Here is a 21,901-nt window from a genome sequence, read left to right as displayed (position 1 = left end):
TTTTAGATGATCAGTTTTAGGAAACAAGGCTAGAATATTAACCTTGCCATCTGAATGGGATGTAGAAATGTATTTGAATCCTTCGATAGGCGCATAATCTAGCACACTGTGGATGTCTCAAAGCATATAAACTAGGATTTCTATTTGTAGCCATGTATAGCTTTTTAAAGAGGCTTATTCACAGAAATTAGTATGTACTTAGTAAGAATATCAGCTAATTTTTTCTGCAGTAGGCTTTTCAATAAAAATAATGTAGTGTTTTCAAGGACCTGGAGCACTCTTCCCTTTTTTTTTTTGTATTTGTATTTGTGTGTGTGTGGTAAAACAGCACCAAACATAAACCTTAGCAGCTTAACCATTTGTAAGTGTACAGTTAAGTATATTCACCTCGTCATGAAACAGATATCTAGAACTTTTTCATCTTCTAAAACTGGACTTGAGCCACTTTTGTGATATGAATTGGCATCAATATGTGGTAGAGAAGCTCTTGAAAATCAGGCTTCCTCTGAGCCAGCCGGTGCTGAGTATTCTCTGTAGTGTTTGTTATAAAACAAATACCCTCTAGTTAAGAAAGGAGGAAGAAGTATCACTGCTACTGTAAGAACGGTGAGAAAGTATAGGTATTTGAAAACACCAGTGGTGCCTTTGCTGTTACCTTAGTGGTTGTAGTGTGTTCTAGCTTGGCATTTTTCCTTCCTTCTGCCCACTGACCCTGTTGTCTTCTGTGTAAGAAGATTTTCCCGAATAAATACCTACACAGAGCTCTTTAGGTTTCTGCAAGTATCTTGGCATTTTCCCTACTTTGGAGCAAGCTCTGGCCATTCTGCCTCTTAAAGAATATTGACTTTCCTTAGAAACACCTGGATTTTATAGTGTAAAGCATAAAACCTGTATCTTTTTGTCATTCAGTATTAACCCTATTCTGCTAAAAATGCTGCATTTTCTGTTTTCACTAGGTATCACACATGCTCATATGTCTACTTCCAAATGTGGTGCAGAAATGCTTGGCAAATAGCTTTATATAAGTATCTGCATCAGTGACACTGCACCTGTGCACCTATCATGTGCCCACTGTTGATGAATTAGATTTCCCAAAACCAAATACTAATTTACTTTGTCCCCTTTACCTTGGTATCATGATTCTTTGTATCTCCTCCATTTGATTGCTTTTCCCAATTTCTATTTTTATATATTATTTTGTGGGGAGGGTAATTAGGTTTATTTATTTATTTTTTTATGGAGGAACTGGGGATTGAACCCAGGACCTTGTTCATGCTAGACACACACTCTACCGCTAAGCTATACCCTTCACTTCCAATTTCTATTTTTAAGAATAAGTCACTCAAGTCAGTTCATCCAACAGACTAACAATAGAGACTCATGCTATTGTTGATCAGTAGATTACAATATGTAGGAAGTAGCTGAGTGATTTATACACACCGTATTATTTCATACAAGTGAAAGCTTGTTATTAGATTACAGCTTTAGCATTTTATAGATCTTTTGTTTTTCCTTCAATGATTTATGAGTTAGAATTTCAAGAAAATAGGATTAAAAGCAGAACAAATCAGTTTTAGTTTTTATAGCATCTGGCATGAACTGAAGAACTTATAAACCATCCAGAATCCTTCACTCTTCTGCTCCATAGTCTAGAGCTAGGAAGATTCTTATGGAATAAGATAAGGTTGAACCCCCTTTCAACATTGTTCCTGTGGTCCCTGGCCAACTGGATGATTCTCTTGATGGTACTCCTGGTGCTCACCTATTTCCTGGGGACCTTGACCATTTCCCCTTCCTGTCCTACCTCCTTAATTTTGATGCTCCATTTTTAGACAAAATTTCTTAACTAAAGTGAAAAGAATCATAATGAAGGAAAGTTTAATTTTATATTTTTAAGAAAAGAAGAAAAGCATTGAGACTGCTACAAATGCCATTTAACAAGATTTCTAAGGCCCACTCATTTCAGGCTGTATCAAGACTACAGAATTTCAGCATAAGGAAATAATTAACTTGGAATTTATATTTATAGGATTTTGGATCTGTGATAAAGGTCAGTTTTCATGTTTGTACCCACTTAATGAAAAGAATTGCTTATTGCCTTACGTTTTTTAGTTTGGAGCTTATATAAAGTATAGTTTTTTCTTGTGCACATCAGGAGAGAAAGGCAGGAGAGAAAATTGGATGCAAGGTGTAATGGAGTGGGGAAGGACTATTATGCCATCAGTATATGTCATGGACTAGGATGATGATGTTATCTGTATACTTGTAAATTGCTTTTATCTATACTTTTATTTTTTTAGATAATGCTTTTTGTAGACATCATATTGTATACTTAAATTGTGTGCATTGTTGCAAGTGTTTATATAAACAGCAGTGTTGAACAACATTTACTTGAATGCTGGACAAGTTTTTTTTTTTTTTTTTTTTTTTATTAGAGATGCCTTTGCTCTGGGGGAGAGGACTTACATTGAGACCTTGATAATCCATTTCAGAATGTATAAGCTCAAAAGAGAGGGCTCTGGAGTTTTTAAAAGAGTGAATAAAATCACTAGTTGTTTCTTCTTTGGTGTTCTTTTAATAAAACTTTTAATGCATGCTGTGGATGATTACTTAATGGCTTGTGTATCTGTTACTGACTGGTGGCATGAGCCTTGTAGGGGCCATTGCATGACTGGTGTGTGCTAGATATAGTATAAACTTGCCTTGGTCTCACTGTTGTTCACTAGTATACTGGATATTCTGCTCAACAGAATTAGGTTGAGGTAACCTAGATAACCAGCTATTCTACATTGTGTTGTCAATAGTTGTCATGCCTTTGTCCCAATTTAAAAAAAAAAAAAAGCTTATTGCTTTAACAAGGATGTAATCATTCTAAAAAAAAAACAAACAAACACACTTATCTGTTAACTAATAAATGAATATAAAACATATTATATATTCTAAATTTTCTATTAAAAATCTCATCAACATGTGTTTGAAAGTGTTTGCCCGAGAATGGGAACTCTGAAGGAAACTTTTCCAGAGCACATCTTTACCCCTTGATTGTGGAACCCTCAAAAAGTAAAGATTCCTTTTGATCTTGTACTGTGTTTGACCATCATTATGTATCACAAATAAAAATGTGTTCCATATGCGCCTCTAAAATAAACTCTTTTTCCCTAAAGGGAATAATAGATTGGGATGTTCTAGGCATGACCACTGCTTTTGTTAAAAGATTCAGGAGATGTAAGTCTAGATATAAAAAATGTCATATTCTCTCTCAGTGGAAACAAAGGTATAGACATGGAATAATGTGAAATTCTAATGATAAATACCTAGTTTAATTTTGTAAGAATTAGAGCTTCACTTGGGTGTTCAAATTAAATCAGGAAGATTTTGTGAGACTCCTTTCAGATATTGCAGAGGTCATGTTAATACTCAAAGCTATTAGAGTAGCTTAGGGTTTGAGGTAAAAAGAGGACATGGTGTTACTTTGTTTTTATGCCATTTGGTGATAGACTGTTGAAGCATCTAGCTTCTATAGTAATAGACGCTCTTTAAATGTAAACTTATCTTTCCTGAGAAATGGACCTTTACAGATATTTGGCAGCAGGACTACTCTCTTGACTGATTGTACAGTAGTCCCTTTTGGAGGTAGGTAAAGGGTTAATAGAAATACTTTCCCTCTGGAAAACAGAGGAGGTCACACAGGAAACTAATGACCCACCTGGAAGTAGAACCTAGAAGTCTGGCCTGATTTGCTGTGTTGGCTGGGACAACTTCTATAAGTTCCTGTTGTTGATCTTTTTGTTGTTGTTGTTTGTTTTCCTTTGTTTTCTTTTTTGGTCTCTTAGTTGTTCCTCTTCTTTCCCCCCAAGTTTTCCTTCACTGAGAAACTCTACTTCCACAAGTCTTGCCATTGTTTTTGTTCAGTTATATGCAAGGATTTTCATTGTTCGTGGTGAGAGTCCTTCTACAAGCCTCTCTGACTTCACTTTAAGAACCGTGCAGGTGAAATTCAGTTATTGAGGACCTTTTTTTCCCTGACAGTAAAAATGTTTGGTCTCAAGCCTGTAAGCTGGAAGCAGTGGCTCCTGCTGGGCTGGAATCCTTGGAATCAGGATGTCGTTGGGCTGATGGTAGGTGGGCTGTGTCACAGGGCTGATGGCTTGTATACCTACAGGAGGAGTTCTCTGGCCACACCGTTGGTACAGCAGCTCCTTCCAGGCTCATTCATGGAGCAGGCATGGCGGCAGTCTTGGAGAAGAGTGCCAGCCCCGGTCAGAGGTAATTTTGTACTGCAGAAAGGTGAACAAGACCAGTAGGAAGCTCCCATAAGGACCAGGGGAGGGATGAGGGTGGATGAGATGGGGAGACACAGCGTGGGCTGCTGGGGAAATTAAAACCTCTGTTAAGACATATTTACATAATATATATGCTTCGGGGTATATTTCATCTAGTCCAATCATCATAAGTGACTGATACAGCTAAAGTGACTAATGTTATTTGTCTGTGAACATTTTTACCTTATCACAGTTGTCACCATTATCTGCCCTCCTGACAAGTCATTGTGCTCCTCTCCTTTAAGTAAAGAGAACATAATGACAGGCTACTTTTGTATCTGGCCCCGAATCCCTTTTCAAAGGAATTATAAACCATCTCTTTCATAAGCAGGAAGTGAAAAAGTGGTCTATTGTTTTCCATATGTCAGAAAACGAATGGATTCCTATTTCCCTTACAGTGCCAACCTAGTATAAAACACTAGATCAGATCTTGCTGCCAATAAGATGTGACTGTCATATCCCTTTCATCCAGGCCAGAACAGTGGCCACTGAATTAGCACTCCTTGGAGAGCTAAAGACCCTTGTTTGCCACTGGAAAGACGGGATTCTCTCTGGGGGGAAACTTGCTATGTAGTTTCAGTTAGATATATTGAGGATATTTGAGATCATTGGTGTTCCCTTTCATGTCATGCAGAACCTGATAAAACCGGGTAAGATTAGAAGAACATCAGCTCTTTGGGCTATTGCCTCACACAAGTATAAGCTCTAGTTCCGGAGCTTCTGTACACTTTTTTTTGTTGTTGTTGTTAAGTATATCCTGGTAAAAGTAAAGTGGTAATTATGAATTTGACTTCAAAACAGTAGTCATACTAATTATTTCTGTAAGCTTCCTGATTTAGCCTTAGGCAGTTGGTAGTGGAAATAATAACAGAAGGGAAGTGGGATACATCAAGAGGTGCCAAAGTAGGTTTGAAATTTTGTAGCCTGGGACATGGCTAAAATAATTAAAAGTGTCTGGGGGTAGTTAATTAACCGCAGCACATAATAATGGTCATAATAAAACCATATACAAAACTGTCAATTGACCACTTTGGGAGCAATGGGAAATGTTCAAACAAATACTCATGGAAAATGACACTTCTATATTTGGGGAAATTAGTATGAGTAATTTAAGCTATCATTATAATTGTTTCAAAGGTATTGTAAGATCTTATTTAGAGGTTGCTAGGAAGTTTACAAAATAGGATTTTAGTTAAAAGTTTTTATCTTAGAGCTGTTTTTCTGAATATAAATTATACATTGTAATTTTGGTTTATAAATATTCTTGTTGTGATAATAGAAAATAATTTTCATAGTTAAATTTTAGTAAGTTTGAAAGCTATTGAATCTTTGGCTTTATTTGATAAAGTTTCACATTTGAAATTCTGATATTTTCCAATCATAAAAAGAGAATTCAGTTTTATTCCACTATTATATAAAACTTATTTAGGTAGCTATATATATATATATATATATAAGTATACTATATATATATACTTCTTATCAAATAGTTAAGTTTGGGAAGTTGTGGCCTTTACAATAAAGGTTATAAAATAACTTATTCCCTTAGATAATTTATCTTAATATTACTCAAATATATATAGTAATTTAAGTTATCTTAATATGCTTTCCATTAATTTCTTCATATTCCCTTAGATTAACACTTTGTTAGACTTTAAAAATAAGAAATCAAATTAATTAATTTGGAAATGGAAGCAGCTAATTAATTTAGGGTCCTAAAAAAATCTTTGCTAAGTTGCCATAATATTTTTAACTCTAAATATTTTTTTTACAGCCCGTATTATTTTAATTATATTGAAAACCTTAACATATTTTACAACTTGCTGAAGTTTCGTATAGATTTAAGGGTAATCCTTTGTGTTGGTTAGAGTCCCATAAATTGCTACTGAGTTCTTTGCTATTAGAAACAAAAATTGATATATTTAATTTGTGTTTATGGAAGGTGAAAATAATTGATATGATTTGAAAACTCAAATACTTTTGCTACTTAGGCAAGAAATAAATGCTACATTCCATTTGAAAGAAAAGATGAGAATCCCATCTCCCCAGTGACATCCAATGCCTTCTTCCAATTACTGATTACTGTGACCTACTCAGAGCTGTCATGTTGAGTCCAGACTGGTAGGATATCCAGTGCAGGATTCTTATGCTTTCCCCACCCCCCACCATAGCAGTGCTTTTATCAACAACTAAAAAAGGTATATAAAACTAAAGGGAATCCATTAAACCATTTACAATATGAAATCTATATTCAAAGCATTTGCAGAAATTAGAGAAAATAACATAGTTGGAGATTTTAAAACATTAAGCTTATATTTACTAATTATTTAGTATAATTGATAGCTATAGATGGTAAAACCCTTTCACTAATATAATTGGCTTAAATTTGAAAATAATTTTCTTAAGACATTAGTAAAACAGGCTTCCTGCTTTCTTAACTTTGTTAATGATTTTTTTTTTTTTTGGCATGAGCTTCTAAATTAGTCTATCCAGTCTATGCTTGTTAAAGTACCAGTCATTTGTGAATTGACTTTCATAGTAAGTGTAGAACTGTGTAAGAAAGTGAATGACATTATTAGTGCATGAAGACAAGCTGTCAGAGGGTTTTGGTTGTATATTACACAGTGTGACTGGTTCCTATCTAAAAGTTAGTATACTGTGTTTAGTCCTTTATTTAAAAGTGAATCACTAATTTCACTGATCTTAAAATATTTTAATAGTTGAGACTAATAATCATGGTTTTTATGGGGATTTTGAAGCTTTGTGTCAAGACCATATTTTTGACAATATCAGAAGCTTTTAATAAGGTGCTTGCTGCTGAGCTAATGATATGCTTTTGGTAGTATTTCTTATACCTATCTTCAATAGACATATTCAGGCTAGTGTGAATGTAATAATCAAGCCTCAATCAAGCCATACTTAGTATGACAAATATTGCATTATACTGTAATTTAGATATTCATGCTTCTGATAAAGGGCTTAATTCGACTCCTTGAGGAACCGGGAAAACACTATTGATTTTATACTAGAATGCAAAGTAGCAGCCATTTATAGTGCAAGATATAAATCACTTCCTAATTAAAATTAAATCAAGAGAAATTAAGAATCTCATGGCCTTACATTTAATGGTACACAATCTTAACTGTAAAATTATATTTTGTATTAATTGTGTTCCTGTGCATGGGTTTCTGGGCACAAAAAATTTTGCAGCTAATCTTAATAGAAGCAGATAATATTGACTTTTAAAATTTCTCTTAATTTCTTTCTGTAGGAACATTGCAGTGGACTAAACTACTTATTCCAGATGTAATTTATTTGTTTTTGTTTTCCCTTTTAAGAAAATGTCAAAGAAATTTTTGGACAGACTATTATTCATCATCATATCCCTTTTAACTGGGACTGTGAGTTTATTCGGCTGCATTTCGGGCATAATCGGAAGAAGCATCTTAACTACACAGAATTCACACAGTTTCTTCAGGTGAGATTGTTTTTTGTAACTGGTATAAATGTATGCCTTTACACTATCACCTCCTTCCTTTTAATTTTATTTGGTTTATTACAAAAAATAGCAATCTTCTGTGGTATTTCAGTCCCGTTTTTTATTTCCCACTCCCAGAGACAGCTTCTTTAAATTCTTATCATTGCTTCTTTCAGAGTTTGTTTTCACAACTTTCAGTAATAAACTTGTGTTGGCACTTCTACTTTTTAATTTTTCATTCTTTGATATTTTTCATTTAACTCAAGCTGTGGGAGATTAAGAGCTCGCTCTTTCACCTTTTCCTCATACTACAGACTTGGACATTTTCTGTCCTCACCCTCCATATAATTATGTCATGGTTCTGCTTAGATCAGTAATCATATTTGAATTGCCACAATTTTGTAAACACCATGCATAAATAAAATGATTACTTTTCTTAGAGATGCTAGTTTTTCTTTTTTCGTTTTCAGTGTATTAATACTAATTCAGTCTCAAATTTTGCCTTCATTATTAAAATCTTATTTTAATATGTTTAAAATTCAGCGGGTATTCTATCAGTTTCATCCTCTTGGAGCAATCCAGGACCTTTCTTTATTTATAAAAAAAATTGAGGTAAAATTCACTTAACATACAATTAACCATGTGTAAGTACACAATTTAGTGGCATTTAGTACATTCACAGTGTTGTGCAACCACCATCTCTATCTAGTTCCAAAACCTTTTCATTTCCCCAAAAGAAAACCTGTACTGATTAAGCAGTCACACCCCATTTTTGCTTCTCCTCAGCCCCTGACCACCACCAATTTACTGTCTCTGTGGATTTATCTATTCTGGATATTTCATATAAATGGAATTATACCATATGACTTTCTGTGTCTGGCTTTTTCTTGTTTAGCATAGAGTTTTCAAAGAATATCTATGTGTAGCCTGCATTTGTACTTTCCTTTTTATGGCTGAATAGTATTCTATTGTATGGCTATACCATATTTATCTATCCATTCATTAGTTGATGGATACTTGTGTTCTTGCCTTTTGGCTATTATGAATAGTGCTGCTGTGATCAGTAGTGTACATGTATTTGTTTGAATACCTGTTATCAAATCTTTTAAGATTTTTTTCTTTTCTTCAGTGTTTTGAAATTTCAGAATATTCCTTGGTGTGAGTTTATTATGCTGGGCATTCAGTGGGTTCTTTTAATTTGAAAGTTTATGCCCTTCAATTCTTGAAAATATTCTTAGGATTTTTTCTTCTATTTTCTTCCTGTCTAGAGCTAGTAAATATATTAAATGTATGATCCTTTAGTTTTCATTTCTCTATTTTTCTTCTGAACCTTCTATTAAGTTTTTTATTTTTGTTATATTTCTTATTTTCAGGAGCTCTTTTTGGTTTTTAAAATATTCCTTTCAAAAATAGCATACTCTCATGGATGTATTGTTTTCTCTCACTTCTCCAAAGATATTAAAGGCAGGGTTTTTTGTTTGTTTTTGTTTTTTCATTTTTTCCCAGCAAAGTGTCTGTTTCCTGCCAGTTACTTTCTTTTTCTTTGTTTGGGTCTCTGTTTTTCATGTTAGTAACTCTTCTTATATGTCTGATTGTTCTTGGTCTTCTGCTCCTATTTAAAATTAAGTTTGAGGCTTATTGGGAGCTTTGAGTTCATGGCAGAACTTACTAGCTGGACCTTACACTAAAGTTCTCTGGCTAGGCTGTTTTATTGGGGACTCTCTAATATCTGTATGTTCAGGTCTTTTATTTTGGATTGGGGAATTAGAATAATCATCTAGCCTCCCATCTGGAGTATTAGATTTGGCTTTTGATACTGTTGAGTATGTCAAGAGGGTTGGAGGTCTCAACATTTAGTAAGGAGATGGACTTTGATTTAATTACCTCTTTTCAATTATTCCTGGTCTCCACTAGTCCAGAGATCCTCTGTTAAACTCACCTAGTCCTCTGCCATGTTTGGAAAGGGACAAAGGCCTGGCTATGGTGGAGTACGGCAGGCAACTAACTGGTTTTAAACAGATTTCCATCTAAGGCTCCTGTTTTCAGCTCCACCTTCACTATCACTTCTAAGGGGACTAGTACAGCCAATTCCTGAGTCTTTGGGGGTTCTGTTATGTATGTTGTATTGCTTTTTTGCTTTCTTCACTTCTAGTTTTCTTGGGCCTGGTAAGCCAGTTGTCCCTTGCCCTTTTGCTCTCTAATCTTAAAAATGTAGTTTCTGTCTTCTTTTCTGTTCTCTTTGTTCTTGGGTTTCTGTTTTGTTTTGTTTTTAGTTCTTTACTGTGATTTTAGTGAAGAGCAGAGTTTTGGAAGACAGTGGAGCTAAATGTGCTAGTTCAGTCTCATCCAAAGCCACATTTCTGAAGCTCTGCTATTTTCATCATATAGTTAAATGAAATGCATTTCTAGCATTACCCTTTCCCTCAGTTCTCTTTCTCACCCTTTCAATCCAGAAGCAGATTTATTTTATCCTTTACTTATTATATTATTTTATCTTTTTAGAATAGTGTTATTTTATCTTTTATAAGTCCAGAGTATTGTTTCTTCATTAATGTAATCACAGTAACTATTCTACCCTGATATTTTGATTATTACATAAATGGAGAGCTTTATATGTGGAACTTTTCCCCTTTGTTTTGCTTCTCATTTTGAAGTCCTTAATTTTAATTTTTTAAACTTTTTATTTTGAAAGACTTCAAATATATTTGAAAATAGAATAGTGTAATGAATCTCCATGTACCCATCAACCTGTATGAACAATTATTAACTGTTGGCCAGTCTTTTTTTTGTCTATACTCCACTCTGTCCCCTGCTGGATCATTTGGAAGCCAGTCCCATATGCTCTATAGTTTCATCTTGGTACTTAAATATATATCTTTAAAAGTTACATAAGAGTCCTTCAACTGTTGACCTAATAGAAAATAGAAAATGTATTCTTCTAACATTACTCTTGAAATGAGGATTCTGCTTTGTCTTTAATATAAAGGTGCACATTTTCTTCAGTGCTGAGTGTCATTAATAAGCCCATGGTTTCCACTGGATATTTCTTAGAGGCTAAGGTATATGCATGGAGAAGACCAGGCATAACAAAAACATAAATAGGAGGAAAAAAGGAGAAGTGAGGAAGGGAGAACCTATGTAAGATAGGAAGTGGACCTATGTCTGCTTCTGATGCGGCTCAGGAATATACTTTCATGAGAAACACTTTCAATCATATTTTAAGAGTGAAATAAAGGTAAAAAAGTCCTGCTTCATTTGAAGGGTGATGTAGTTGGAGCTGAGGTGATAGAAAGATGGAGTGAGTTAGGAAGAATGACTGAAGTAGAAGAGGAGAAAATCTACAAACTTGAGATTGAACAACATGCTCCTAAATAAACAGTGGTTCATAGAAGAAATCAAAAGGAAAATCAAAAAATATGTTGAGACAAATGAGAATGGAAACACAGCATACCAAAACTGACAGTATATAGCAAAAGCAGTTCTAAGAGGTAATTTTATACATTAAGAAAAAAGAAAAATCTCAAATAACCTACCTTTATACCTCAAGGAACTAGAAAAAGAATAAACTAAGCCCAAAGTCAGTAGAAGGAAGGAAATAACAAAGATCAAAGCAGGAATAAATGAAATAGAGACTAGAAAGACAATAGAAGAGATCATTGAAACCAAGAACTGTTTTTTTAAAAGATAAGATTGACAGACATTTAGCTAGACTAAGAAAAAAGAAGACTCAAAATCAGAAATGAAAGAGAAGACAAGGGGGGAGGGTATAGCTCAAATGGTAGAGTGCATGCTTGGTATGCATGAGGACCTGGGTTCAATCCCCAGTACCTCCTTAATAAATAAATGAATAGTAAATCTAATTACCTCCACCCTGCCAAAAAAGAAAAAATGTTAAAGAAAGAAGATATTATAGCTGATAAAGATCATAAGAAATTACTATAAACAGTTATATACTAACAAATGAGATAACCTAGAAGAAATTATACATCAATTTTGGCAATGATCTTTTGAATTTGACACCAAAAGCAAAGGCAACAAAAACGAAAATAAACAAGTAGGACTACATAAAACTGAAAAGCTGCACAGCAAAGGAAGCCATCAACAAAATGAAAAAGCAAGCTATGGAATAGGAGAAAATATTTACAAAGTACGTATCTGATAAGAGGTTAACATCCAAAATACACAAGAAACTCATTCAACTCAGTAGAAAATAAAAAACCCAAACAAACCCCAAAACAACCCCCCAGCCCCTAAATAACCAAATTAAAAAATGAGCAAGGGATATGAATAGACATTTTTCTGAAGAAGACATAGAGATGGTCAACAGGTACATGAAAAGTTTTTAAGCACTACTAGCCATCAGGGAAATGTAAATCAAAACCACAATGAAATATCACTTCATACTTGTTAGGATGTCTGTTATCAGAAAGACTAGAGACAACAGATGCTGTCAAAAATGTGGATGAAAGGGAACCTGTTTACACTGTTGATGGAAGTGTAAACTGGTACAGCCACTATGGGAAACAATATGGAGGAACCTCAAGAAATTGAAAACAGAACTACCATGATTCAGCAATCCTACTTCTGGGTATATATCCAAAGGAAGCAGAATCATTGTCTCAAAGAGATATCTATACTCTTAGTTTATTGCAGCATTATCATAATAACCAAGGTATAGAAACAACCTAAGTGTTCATTGACAGATGAATGGATAAAGAAAATGTGGTATGTGTATATGTATGTATATATATATTATTGCACGTATATACAGTGGAATAGTATTCAACTTGAAAAAAAAAAAAGCAAATCCTGTCATTTGCAACAACATGGATGAACTTGGAGGGTATTACGCTAAGTGAAATAAACCAAACAGAGAAAGACAAACACTCCATGATATCATTTATACGTAGAATCTAAAAAAAAAAGTTGACCACATAGAAACAGTAGAATAGTGATTGCCAGTGGCTAGAGGTGGGAGAAATAGGGAGAAGCTGGAAAAAGAGCATGAACTTTCAGTTTTAAGGTGAATAAGTTCTGAAGATCTAATGTATAACATGGTGACTATAGTTGATAGTACCGTCTTATGTAATTGAAATTGGCTAAGAGAGTAGAACTTAAGTGTTATCATCAAAAAGATGAGCTGTAATGGAAAAGAATCTGAAAAAAAAAAAAAGTTATGTATAACTAAATCGCTTTTCTGTGCACCTGAAACTAATATTGTAGATCAACTACATATCAATACAAAATGAGAATTAAAATAAATATTTAAAAAAAACCAGACCGAAATACCAATAAACAAACAAACATGAAAAAAAATAAATGTGACGTGATGGGTGTGTTAACTCAATGGTGGGAATTCTTTCACAATATTACATATATCAACTCATGTTGTATACTTTAAATATATTGCAGTTTTTTGTCAATTATACCTTAATAAAGTTGAAATTAAAAAAAAGTAGAGAACAGTAGGAAAGAGAAAACTCATGCTCATTGTTTATTTTGTATCTTTCATACATACTTACCAGTTGAGTTTTAGTTTCTCTATTTCTATTGGTCTTTTGAAGAAAATCCAGATATTTAGATGTTTGATGATAGATACTAAAATGTTTAGATGTTTTCTACAATGTTACTGAGTTTGTTTAAAGTTAAGATTATTGAAAGATTTAGTAGGTTTGGTATACTAGTCTCTAACCTATCAACCTGCTAAGAAAAAAATATTTAAAAAACTTTTATTGTTAAATGTCATACAAATACAGAAGGCCATGTGAAAGTGTATAGCCTAATGAATTTAATGAGATGCCTACCAGGGCAATTTTAATGTCTTTGAATTACTGTTGAGATATGGGAAAATATAATTAATCAGTAAAATAGTGAAACTTCTATCAAAAGCTATTTTAAATGTCAGGAAAGGGTAAAGCAGCATTGATTTGTAGGCTTTAATAAATAAATGGTAATGAAGATTGCATTATTTAATTTTATCTAGGAATAATATTTGTATATTTAGATAGAAATATTATTTCCAGAGTTGCAATAGTGTGAAAGTGACATCCAACAGCACCATTACTATGTGTGATAACAAATTTATTTGGATTATGTCATGTGTCCTCAGGGCAGCAATGCTCTAATTGTGACTTTTGTATAGTACTTAGGGTATTGCTGGCAAATTGCATTATTTTTTATTGATATCATTTATTACACAGCTTGGCTGCCCAATAGTTTAAAAGTTCAGAAATCTGGATTGTTTTACAGTTCATGTGTAACTGTGCCCAAAGCCGCACAGTGACAGCTGGATACTAGTTATGCAGTTTGTTATTCGTAACTTTCATGTAAGAACTCGAGCTGTGGTTGGTTGAATCTGTGAATGCAGAACCGTTGGATATGAAGGGAAACTAATTCAAAAATTGCTCTTGGATGACAAGAACACCTTCAAGCAGGAGATTTACTACTTATTTTAAAGGCTGAAATTAAAACACTGAAAAGACACTATCTGTTTTCAGTGTTGAAAACTTTTCATGTAAAAAAGGTTTTTTTCTCCTTCCTTTATTGACATGTTGTGATTCACTTTTCTTCCTGAGGAGCAAATGTAGTACAGTTTCAGGAAAATATGTGCTTTTTAAAAAGAAATGAATTTTGTTGTACATTCAGAGCTGTATATTGTTCATTTTTGTAGTAAGTGCATGTAGGGGAAGGATGGCTATCTTTTTCTAAACATACACTTGGGATGTGCTTAATCAGTCTAATGCCTCATCTCTTAACTTTTCCCTCTAGGAGCTACAGTTGGAACATGCAAGACAAGCCTTTGCACTGAAAGACAAAAACAAAAGTGGCGTGATTTCTGGTCTGGATTTCAGTGACATCATGGTTACCATTCGGTCTCACATGCTTACTCCCTTCGTGGAGGAGAACTTAGTCTCAGTAAGTAAAAAGCAACCAATTCAACTTTGTTTGCTTAAACCTTTGGAACCATTGTCCTAGATTGCTCCCCGGACCTGTCTGACTCTCAACTATTCTAACCTTATGCTTGGTTGGTAGAAGGTAAACAGGTGTGTGTAAAGGAGGTGGGGTAGTAGGGGGTGATAATGAATAGTCTTTCCCCAAGTCATAGCCTTTTTTCAGTGTGACAGTCTTGCTCTCATGTATTTCCAAATTGTTTATTTACAGAATCCACCTAAAAAAACAAGGGGGTTTGTAGACAAGGGTGTGCAATTACTTTTTCCAGTGGGCAGTACTTCTCCCAGACACTACTGCCTTCACCTTTGGCCTCTTTCCATCCCACCAGGCTCCCAAAGCCTCCCAAAGCCTTGCTATACGGATGGCTTCTTCCTTTGTTGTCTGCAGGGTGCTGTTTGCTAGAGGGATCATCACTGGCCTCTACACTGTTTTAATAACCATGGCTGTGGGAGAAGGTATGGAGGAAATATGTGGGCGTCAACCTCTGTGGCTCACTCCTCTCTCTGCCTCCTTCACCTGTGCATTCAGTCTGCATGGACCAGACAGTTTTTTGTTCTTTAAACTGCTAATCTCTAAAAAGTAAATCATCTGGACCAATAGCAAACTGATGTCATCCACTTCCTCACAAAGAGTGGTGAAACCTTCCTCACTTACCAGTTTTCTTGTTCATGTGTTGTACTTATGTATAAGTTTTTGATTGCTGCTTGTTTTAAATGGAGGGAAGCCAGTGAGTGCTTTTGTTGTTTCAGCTGAAGATCATTATCCCTGATTTAGACAGGGTAGAAAGATCAACTTCTGTTCTTTTTCTTCAGTGAATTTGAACATGGACCATGTCACTTTCTCCTACACATTTCACCTCCTTGACACCCATCTCCCACTCGCCTACCCTCACCTCATGCCCCAGCCAAAAAAATGAAAGAAGGAAGGAAGGACAGAAAGGGAGAGAGGGAGGGAAGAAGGAAAGAAAATACTAGAAAGGACTCAGTGCCTTTGGGTGAGGGGACCCTTTTAATCTTTTCCAGTTGAGTTAGATAGACCTGTTATGGCCTCAACTTACCAAGTGCCATTTCAATTCCCAGAGGAATGTATTAAATAATTTGTCTTCCTTTTGGTTCGTTGGTATCCAAATTCAGGCTAGTATAAATATCATATATATTTGGGTTAACACAAGTTTGTGAGGGATTGCTGGGGAGTGGGAACATTTGCCCATCATTACCTATACTTTTTTAATAGACTTTTATGATTAAGGTTGTCACACTGTTATTTCTGTAAGTATTTTGAGTTTTTAATAGAGAAGGTTTTTAATCATGGGTTTTATGACTCTTGGCTTAGAAATTAGGCTTTTGCAAACTATGAAAAATACTCTCTTTTGAGTTTATGTCCAATGGCAGAGAAATTACCTCCTCACCCTGCAGAAGTAATGAAGGCCACATTGCCCCCCATCCTTCTGCAGACATGAGAGAACCTTTTTAGTGCTGTTCCACTAAAGACATCATTTACAGCAAATAAATCCGCCCTAGATTTTCTCTACATCTTTTGGAGTTTTTAATAATTGTACCTTTTGTGGTAGGGATCAGAGCCCAGCAAGACTGTTCTGTATCTTAAGTACAACAATGGGCTTAAAAAAGAAAAGATTAGGAAAGTTGATATAGTGAAATAGTCTTAAATTTTAAGGCTACCACTGGTTTTTGTGTATGTGCTTGGAAAAAAAGCAAGTTTTAAAAATGCTCCTTATAGTGTACATTGATGTTTGGATTCTCCAGAACTAGCTGGAGTTCCATAGTTGAAGATTTGAAAATCCTGTTTAAATAATCTTTGTTTTTGATCTGTGATAATTATATTTGTTGTTTCTGACCTTATAGGTAGATGAACCATGAAGTCCAACTTCCAGATGTTCCTTTCTTCCTTAAAATCTAAATTACATAGACTTCCCTGAGGGCATGAAATGCACTGACACTGTTTCAGCACGATACCCTTCTTGTATTTGTGGACTGGTTGTTAATAATGAAGACCCCTTTGGATCTTCTTTGAGAAAAGTTCAATGTCCATAAATGTGTGGTTTTTTTTTGTTTTTATTTGGTTTTAACTTTTTGTGTTGTCATTTCCTAGGCAGCTGGAGGAAGTATTTCACACCAGGTTAGCTTCTCATACTTCAATGCGTTTAACTCCTTGCTGAATAACATGGAGCTTGTTCGTAAGATATATAGCACTCTAGCTGGCACAAGGAAAGATGTTGAAGTCACAAAGGGTAAGATTTTTTAAAATATGTGTATTGATTTTAATCTCAGCACTTTGACTTTTCTTTATCTAGGGCATGAGGTTGATCTAAGTTTACTACTCTGAAGCCAGATCTAGAGAGTATGTTACCATGTGTGTATGCTTCACTTGGGCCATAATGGTCTCCAAGAATCCAGGTGGATTTAATGGGATGCTGAGGTCAGTAATGGAAAAGTGGCTTTGACAGATTTGAAAAGAACCTTGGCCCAGTCTGTCAAACAGGTCAGTGGCACTGTGGCAGCAGCTTGTTTGTATGAGAAAGGAATTGCCACAGAAAGATGGGCAAGCCTACTTCTTTTGCCAAATTGTAGTAGGATGTTTTAGGTGACTGGAGAATAGCCAATTCTTTTATCTTATAATTCTGGAGACCAAAGCAAATAAGATAGAGGATTCTAAAGAGATAGTTTTATCTCTGATGTTAATTTATCTTTATTGGGTTTTGCCATTTCATCATCTTAACATTTTATCTTTTGCCAGCTTTCATATTTTTGTAGTTATTTCTGTATAGTTGAACTTAGATTTTTAAAATAATACTAAAATGCTTTTAGCTTTTAGGTAATAGTTGCTTATGACAGAAGTTTGTTGTAAAGAATCTTTCAAGATTTTAAAATATTTTCTTTTTCTTCCAGAGGAATTTGCCCAGAGTGCCATACGTTATGGACAAGTCACCCCACTAGAAATTGATATCTTATACCAGCTTGCAGATTTATATAATGCTACAGGGTAACTATTTCAATAATTCTTTATGATATTTTTTAGAACAGTTAATTTAACAGGAAGTAGTGGTATTCTTTCAGTTTATTTAAACAATGGTTTACTTAGTGTATAAATTCTAAGAAAGAGAGAGAGGCAGAGATGAGAAACGGGAGGAGGGAGAGATAGAGGAAGACAGATTAAAGGTAACAAGAGAGAAAACAAGGGGGAAAAAGAAAGAGGAGGGGAGAGGAAGGGACGGAAGAAATGGAAAGACAGGTGAAAGAGAGGGATTGAAATGTGTGTGAGGAAGAAATGGGGAAGGGAGACAAATGAAAGAGATAGGGGAGAGGGAAATGAGAAGTAAGAGGAGGGTAGAAAATTGATTTAATCTGGACTCTCTGGAGGTGTTAGGAATTTTTAGAGATTTGTGGAAATATGCCTAAATTTATAAAATGAATTGAGGACATGTTCTGGAGTCTTATAATCTTTTTGATTCATTTTGAATGGGCATTTTACCAAGCAGTATATACCATTTTGTGTTGGAGAGTATCATTTTCTTGAAATGTGCCTGTGACATTATCATCACGGTTACCATCACAGATAAGCTCAGATGTTTTATCCCACTATTTTATAGACTGAAAAAAAACCTGAAGAACATAGAGAGTCTTTAATTTGCAAAGTCTCATGCAAATCCAAGTGAAAAACCCTTGTCTGTGGGTACCCAGTAGGATCTGTGGGATAGGAGACTTACGACCTATTAAATATCAGATTTCTTTAGTCACCTCTAGTAGTTATTTAGGTGTTGGCATAGCTGAAAAGTGCGTTTTAACTCTTGAAGTGAGGACTAATAGAAGTTGAGTGTACATGGATGATTTATTGCTTTCATGTTGCATAATGGATTGTTGAGCTAGAGATGGTACTGAGTAAACCAGCCAGTCTTTGGTGATTAACATGAAATATCAGACTATGTCTCATCCATCTAGAATTCACATTTATAGTGAAGGTATTTAGCCTCCTTTATGATAATAAGTGCTTTCCAGAAGTGCTTCTCAAAACTGGATCTGAAGTGACCTTCTAGCTAGCTCTTGGAAGGTACTCATTTTAAAGTAAAATTTTTTAGAAACAGAATGTTCACATGGTTCAAAACTCAGAGTTTAAAAGAGTATGCTGTAAAAAAAAAAGTCTCTTCTACCTCGTGCCTTTCCTTAAAGGTGACCAGTTTTTATCAGTTTTGTGTTTTTCCTTCTCAAGAGACTGCCCTTATGCATTAAATATGTATGTAAGGGAATATTACTGTGTATGAACTGTCAATGTCTATACTTTACTTCTGGCAAGAATTATTTCTTTACTTTTAATATCTATCATTGGAGTCATTAAATTTGTGTACTCCACAATATTCCTCTAGAGTCTCTTCTTGTATGGCAAGCAGGGTCTGAAGATTTTTTTTCTTACTGAAATTATCTGTGTGAATAGAGAAATACTGCTTTTAAACCATAGTTCTTTTTTACCCTCTTTTTACCTAATGAAAGATAATCTTGGTATGAGGAGTTTGCTGGTGTCTTACAGCTCTTTCTTTCTCATATTTTTGCCTGAAGGCGCTTGACTTTGGCAGATATTGAGAGAATAGCCCCATTGGCTGAGGGAGCCTTACCTTACAACCTGGCAGAACTTCAGAGACAGGTAGGAGGAGTCTCATAAATTGAATCACCTTCAAAAATGCTGAAATAGTATGTACACGACAGCCTCGAGCCTCTGAATGCTATGAAAAGTAAAAACTTCTTTGCAGAAAGAGACTTTACTTAGCTCAAAGATTGCTTTTATAGAACTGTTACCCCCACTCTCATCGAGTATTTTTATGAGGCAATAGATTTATGTTTGTAGTTTTTTCTTTTAGCTTATTAAATAAGCTAAATAAGTGTGAAAATAAGTGTGCAAACATCCATGGCTTGGCTTCCCTTCCCCTAGAATTAGCAGTCTTTTCCTTTCATTTGTTTAATATTTAAAGATTAGTGTTAAGCTCACTTTGTATCATTAAACTGATATTTATAGGGTTTTTAAAATATAAAACATTCCTCTAATGAAATAAATCTTTCACTGAGCTTGTGCCTTATAGATTAGAACACTAACATAGGAAAACTAATGAACCAGAAAGAAAATCTTGACTATTATCACATTTCTGATAATATTAGGGTTTTTTTTTTTTAATGTTAAGAATGATTAAAAACAGTAGTTCCTGAGTTCTATAAAGTTAATGTGGTCTTATTTCTGTTTTCAAAAACACTATCTTGGTAGGAAGATAAACCCCATGATACTACTTTGAAGAGTGGAATGGAGCAGTTCTTAAAAACGTCTTGTTTAAAACTGAAACCCCTGGAGCATTTGGAGGAAGCCTCAGTTACAGTGATGGTCACATGGTTTGGGGCTGGGAATGAGCGTTATAGGAGGGCTAGTCTGTGTCCTGTTATTTCCCTGGTGTAATAGACATGAGACCTGTAACCCTCATAATTCTTTAAGAGACTGTGATGCCCTTTGAAGCTAGGAACCATGGAAAGTTGTGGGAAGAGCAGGGAGGAAGACAGGAAACAAGAAAAGAGAGAGAAAAGCTAAATAGGCATGCCACGGGAAGAGCCCAAGCCTACTTTTTCTTTACTGCTGCCATATTGGTAAAGAGCCACATGTGCCAGTGAAACATTAAGATGTGTAAATGTGCTTCACTCTTGTAAGTTTCAGTAGCAAATCTTTCTTCTACTTGAGTTCCATGGAATTATGATTCTGCCTCTGAAACAAAGTAGAATTTCCAGTTTTACTTTGCATAATAAATAAGAACTTTTGTAGTCAGGTAAGTAAATTGAAAATGGAAAGTATTATGTTTATATGTACATTTTATGTTAGTACTTTATTTGCTTTGCGTGTAATAAAGCTTCCTGTAGATTAAAATATATCTGTAACCTACTGCAATTTAGCTTCTTTAGTAGAGAAAAAAAAAACCCTCTTATCTCTTGCCATCAAAGTTTATTTTCATTACAGGATCTCAGAACCTTTAAACAGTAGATGGATTTATTTCAATTCATTGATTTACAGTAAAATTTAACAATTTTTAAAAGAATTTGAGATGTATTGAATTATTTAAAGACCTCTTACTGAATTTAATTTTATATTTTGTATTATACATTTATAAAAATTTGCTCTTGAAGTTTGAAAAATTGCATTTCAAAAGATAATTTTTAGGGTTATGTCTATTACTGTAGCTTTTCCTGGGGGTGCCCTTAATATTTGTAATTGGGGAATATTTCATTTACCTTATTTTAAAAAATGTAATGAATTTTAAATCCCAATTTATTTCCTCCTTTCTCATCCTTTCTGCTGCTCTTCCTTTTCATTTCACCTGCCTCTCTTGCCCCTAGCGATTTTCCTGGAGGCCATAACTGAAAGATGTTTTTGTAATCTTTGGCTCCCTAAGTCTATGTCGCTCATACTTCTGAGTCCTTAGGAGGGTGATGTAATTCTACTACTGTTGTAAATTTTCTTGAAGACAGATTTGAAGATGATTTGCCTGCCATTGGTAGCAGCACTGATGCTTTTCTGCTGGCATGGATGGCCTCAGAGTTCTTGTCAGATACTTAGAAAATGGGCAGTGATAAAAACCACCACTTTCTCCCTTTTCCTCTCCTCTTTTCCTTGGGTTTCTGATTGGCATCCAGAGTGGTGGTAGAGTGCCTTCACTGCCTTTTCCCGAACCAGTACGATGGCACAGGGATCTGCAGTCTCCAGAGAGCAGAGATCCTCGGTGTTCTTGCATTGGTCCCAAAGGAGGACCCTCAGAGCCTGTATTGTTTAATTTTCCTTTCGCGTATCATCTAGATTGAGTGGTCTTATTGCTGAGGGTTAAGAATAGAGAAATAAAAATGAAGATTTTTTATCTTTTTTTTTCCTGTAAATTATTGTAAAAGCAGCACCTGAGAAAGTAAAACTCATAGTCATAAATAATTTTTAGAATTCATAGAAACAGATTTATGAGGGATTATTTAAGAGGGATTCAAATTAATATCCCTAGTTATATCCATTGTAAAATCTGACCTTCTCTGTCCTTGGGATCTGGTACAAGTTTCTGTGGGCTTTAGTTTCTCCTTTGGTAAAATTAGTACCTTCATATATTTCCAAGAGTCTTTCAAATTCC

At 34.7% G+C, this 21,901-nt stretch overlaps 1 protein-coding gene and 1 non-coding gene across 3 annotated transcripts in view; both read left to right on the top strand.

Annotated features, from left to right (window-relative positions):
• SLC25A12 (solute carrier family 25 member 12) overlaps window positions 1–21,901 on the top strand; it is a 78,750-nt gene that overhangs the window by 26,159 nt on the left and 30,690 nt on the right. Inside the window, exons 2-7 of one of the 2 annotated variants that reach the window (XM_010982518.3) lie at window positions 4,163–4,266; window positions 7,661–7,800; window positions 14,569–14,715; window positions 16,861–16,999; window positions 17,658–17,751; window positions 19,320–19,404. In XM_010982518.3, coding sequence (XP_010980820.3) covers window positions 4,215–4,266; window positions 7,661–7,800; window positions 14,569–14,715; window positions 16,861–16,999; window positions 17,658–17,751; window positions 19,320–19,404 — 657 coding nt within the window. In that variant the 5' untranslated portion in view covers window positions 4,163–4,214. The remainder of the gene's footprint in view (window positions 1–4,162; window positions 4,267–7,660; window positions 7,801–14,568; window positions 14,716–16,860; window positions 17,000–17,657; window positions 17,752–19,319; window positions 19,405–21,901) is intronic. The other variant, XM_010982517.3, reaches the window with a different exon arrangement.
• On the top strand, window positions 11,560–11,633 carry TRNAT-GGU (transfer RNA threonine (anticodon GGU)). The gene has a single exon. It is a non-coding gene; the product is annotated as a tRNA-Thr (tRNA).

This window comes from Camelus dromedarius, chromosome 4, assembly GCF_036321535.1.
Source record: "Camelus dromedarius isolate mCamDro1 chromosome 4, mCamDro1.pat, whole genome shotgun sequence".
NCBI lineage: Eukaryota > Metazoa > Chordata > Mammalia > Artiodactyla > Camelidae > Camelus > Camelus dromedarius.
Note: the sequence above shows the minus strand (reverse complement) of the source record. Positions and strands in the feature narration are given on the sequence as shown.